The following is a 2,613-nucleotide window of genomic DNA, read 5'->3' on the forward strand; positions in this document are numbered from 1 at the left end:
CACACACACACACGATGCGCAAAACTTACGCATTTGAACAGTCCATAGCAAATACTTAAACTAATAACAAAACAGTAGCTAAGCCTAATTTAAAAATACTTAAACTAATAACAAAACAGTAGCTGATTCAGAAGCGCCAGATTGTCATAGCAAAGTCAGAATTACCTCTCCTAGGTTCACGAAACAGTCGTCCATAAAATGCATTGCTGTTCTGTTGTAAGTAATCTTAAAGATTCCTAAATGCATCTACTTCCGGAAGGCCAAATAAAGTGCTTTTGCTTTCTCCTAGAAACACACAGCGTCTCCCTGACATGCTGCTTCAACACTAACTGCGGTTACTGAAACCACGCCTTTTTTCTTTGTGTGAACATTTGGGCGGCATTATGCAAATATTCCCACATAGTGAGGTAGATATGTGGGGGCGTGTTAGAACGAGCCGTTTTAGGGGGGCGTGGCAGAGTCTTAACTTTGATAAAGAATATCTCTTTGGTTTTGAGACTTTAGTCTTTGCAACTTCAGGGATCTTATCTTTGCACAATCAGCTTATAACACACCAAAGAGAAAGGAAAACTTGAAATTGCATCATATGACCCCTTTAAATCTATAGTATAGTTTTTTTCAAGGTAAAAATATCATGAATTCTTGGAAGAGTTCCATCACATTTCTTACCTGAACTAACCTTGCATTGACACATTTTTTATATGTATAAGGAATAATAATAAATGATTATGCTAAACTACTTGATAAAGTTTTATTTTCAAAGACATTCCTTCTTTGCCCTTCATCATAATATCAGGACAGTTGTATCACTCCAATATTTTTAATTGTATGTCCCCCAAAACAATATCAAAATGTATTTGAATACATAAATGAAAAACATGTTTAGCATAGTATGCAAGTATTTGTATGTGTAGACTTCATTTGAATGGATTTTTGATTAAATGAACAGAACATCACTGTTAAAAGCCTGTTACCCGTTCTGTGTGGCCAATTTCTGTTGTGATGTACTCAGTTTGTCTCTGAGCTTCATCTGCACTGCTGGATGTTTCTAGAGTTTTCCGTTGGATTTTGTCAACCTCTCTCTCAAGATCCAGAAACCTTCCTGTGCTGCTACTTAGTTTGAACTCAGTCGCTTCGGTTTTTGATTGTACCTGTAGACACACGCATGTTGTTAAGTAAGAAGTAAAAAAACACTGATTATGTTTAAAGGACGCATAGGGATTTTAAAGGTATAAATACTTACATCAGTGATTTGTTGTTTTGTTTGGTTCACGTCTCTCTCAGCCTCTTTCAGTTTTCCGCCGGCAGCAGTCTGAGCGCGCTCAGTGTCCTCTAGAGTTTCCTTCGCCTCATCAGTGGCCTGTTTCAGTGCTGTAGCTGTCTCACTGTGACACACACACAAAACACACGGTTATGTAATCAAGGATGTTTTTATGATGCAGGGATTTTATCACAGTACATGTAACAGATGTATTTTTTGAAGGTCACTTTAAAATATTCTTGTTTTTTACCATACCATCATGTATTTTTGCTACTTTTCAAATGCCTTTTAAGTTTAGACTGTCTCGAAGTTTTCCCTTGTCCCATACCCAGTAATTATTTTTTAAACTATGATCATCTAAAAAAAAGAGTGAAATATAAATATATATTTTCAATATTTACTGTGTGAAAATCAATCAAATATCACACATACATATGCTGTGTGAAAACAGCTAAATCAAATATCACTAAACAGATTTTGTTATTAATTAGTCAATTAGTGTTTATTAGTGTGTCATTTCCAATCAAGCTATGATAGTAGTCTTAAAATGATTTGAATTCAGTTATATTTGTTTAGTTAATTAACCTAAGTAAAAAGGTTAAAAAAAACACTAAAAATAGAGCATTAAACTGACATTATATCTCTATTTTTATTACCATAACTCAACATAGATAGCAGGGCTTTCGAAGGCCTTTGTCTTGGACAAAGAAGGGCCTTGGAGTCAAAAAGGTTGAGAATCTTGGTTTTGTGTCCACTGTTGGACATCGTTAGTAGACAAATTAAATAAACTAGTGGGTTTTAAAAGTATATTTTGAAAGTGTAATGTCTATAAGTGTGTATGTGATTACTCACTTGGCAGCCTGTGCTTCTTGCAGGAGTCTTTCTGCAGTATGCGCATTCTCTGCCGTCTGGGTCAGAATATCCTCCACATGGGTCAGTCTGACCACATGTTGGTGGATCTCTGTGGTCACGTTCTTTAGTGCACCGGGCGACACTGGCAAACTCAGTTTCATCACCTCATCAGCTACTTCCTCTATACGCTTCGGATCAGTTTCGTCTACACAAACAAACAGATTTAAGTTTCTAACATCAATATTTAGATTTTTACTGTATTTGTGACATAATTTATGTATATTATCAGGGGTTTGTAGCAAAATACAGAATGGGTATAATCTAAAGCTTTTATACTTTTTACAAATGTAGTGACATTTCATGCAGATCTGCATTCCTTGCACACTATACATACTGTGTGTTTGAAGAAAGTTTGTTAATATGCTATTCTCAGCACAGCCAAAGTGTGAGTGTTTACTATATGTGACCCTGGACCACAAAACCAGTCTTAAGTCACTGGG

The 2,613-nt window shown here is 35.8% G+C and overlaps 2 protein-coding genes across 2 annotated transcripts in view; both read right to left on the reverse strand.

Moving 5' to 3' along the window:
* The window catches only part of acot18 (acyl-CoA thioesterase 18), a 446,653-nt gene that overhangs the window by 376,207 nt on the left and 67,833 nt on the right, over positions 1-2,613 (reverse strand).
* The window catches only part of lamb1b (laminin, beta 1b), a 38,377-nt gene that overhangs the window by 2,254 nt on the left and 33,510 nt on the right, over positions 1-2,613 (reverse strand). Inside the window, exons 29-31 of the mRNA XM_016287940.1 lie at positions 2,114-2,318; positions 1,244-1,385; positions 975-1,151 (exon numbers count right to left, since the gene is read on the reverse strand). Of these exons, the coding sequence (XP_016143426.1) occupies positions 975-1,151; positions 1,244-1,385; positions 2,114-2,318 (524 nt within the window). The remainder of the gene's footprint in view (positions 1-974; positions 1,152-1,243; positions 1,386-2,113; positions 2,319-2,613) is intronic.

Source organism: Sinocyclocheilus grahami, unplaced genomic scaffold (assembly GCF_001515645.1).
Source record: "Sinocyclocheilus grahami isolate Dianchi unplaced genomic scaffold, SAMN03320097.WGS_v1.1 scaffold226.1, whole genome shotgun sequence".
Lineage (NCBI taxonomy): Eukaryota > Metazoa > Chordata > Actinopteri > Cypriniformes > Cyprinidae > Sinocyclocheilus > Sinocyclocheilus grahami.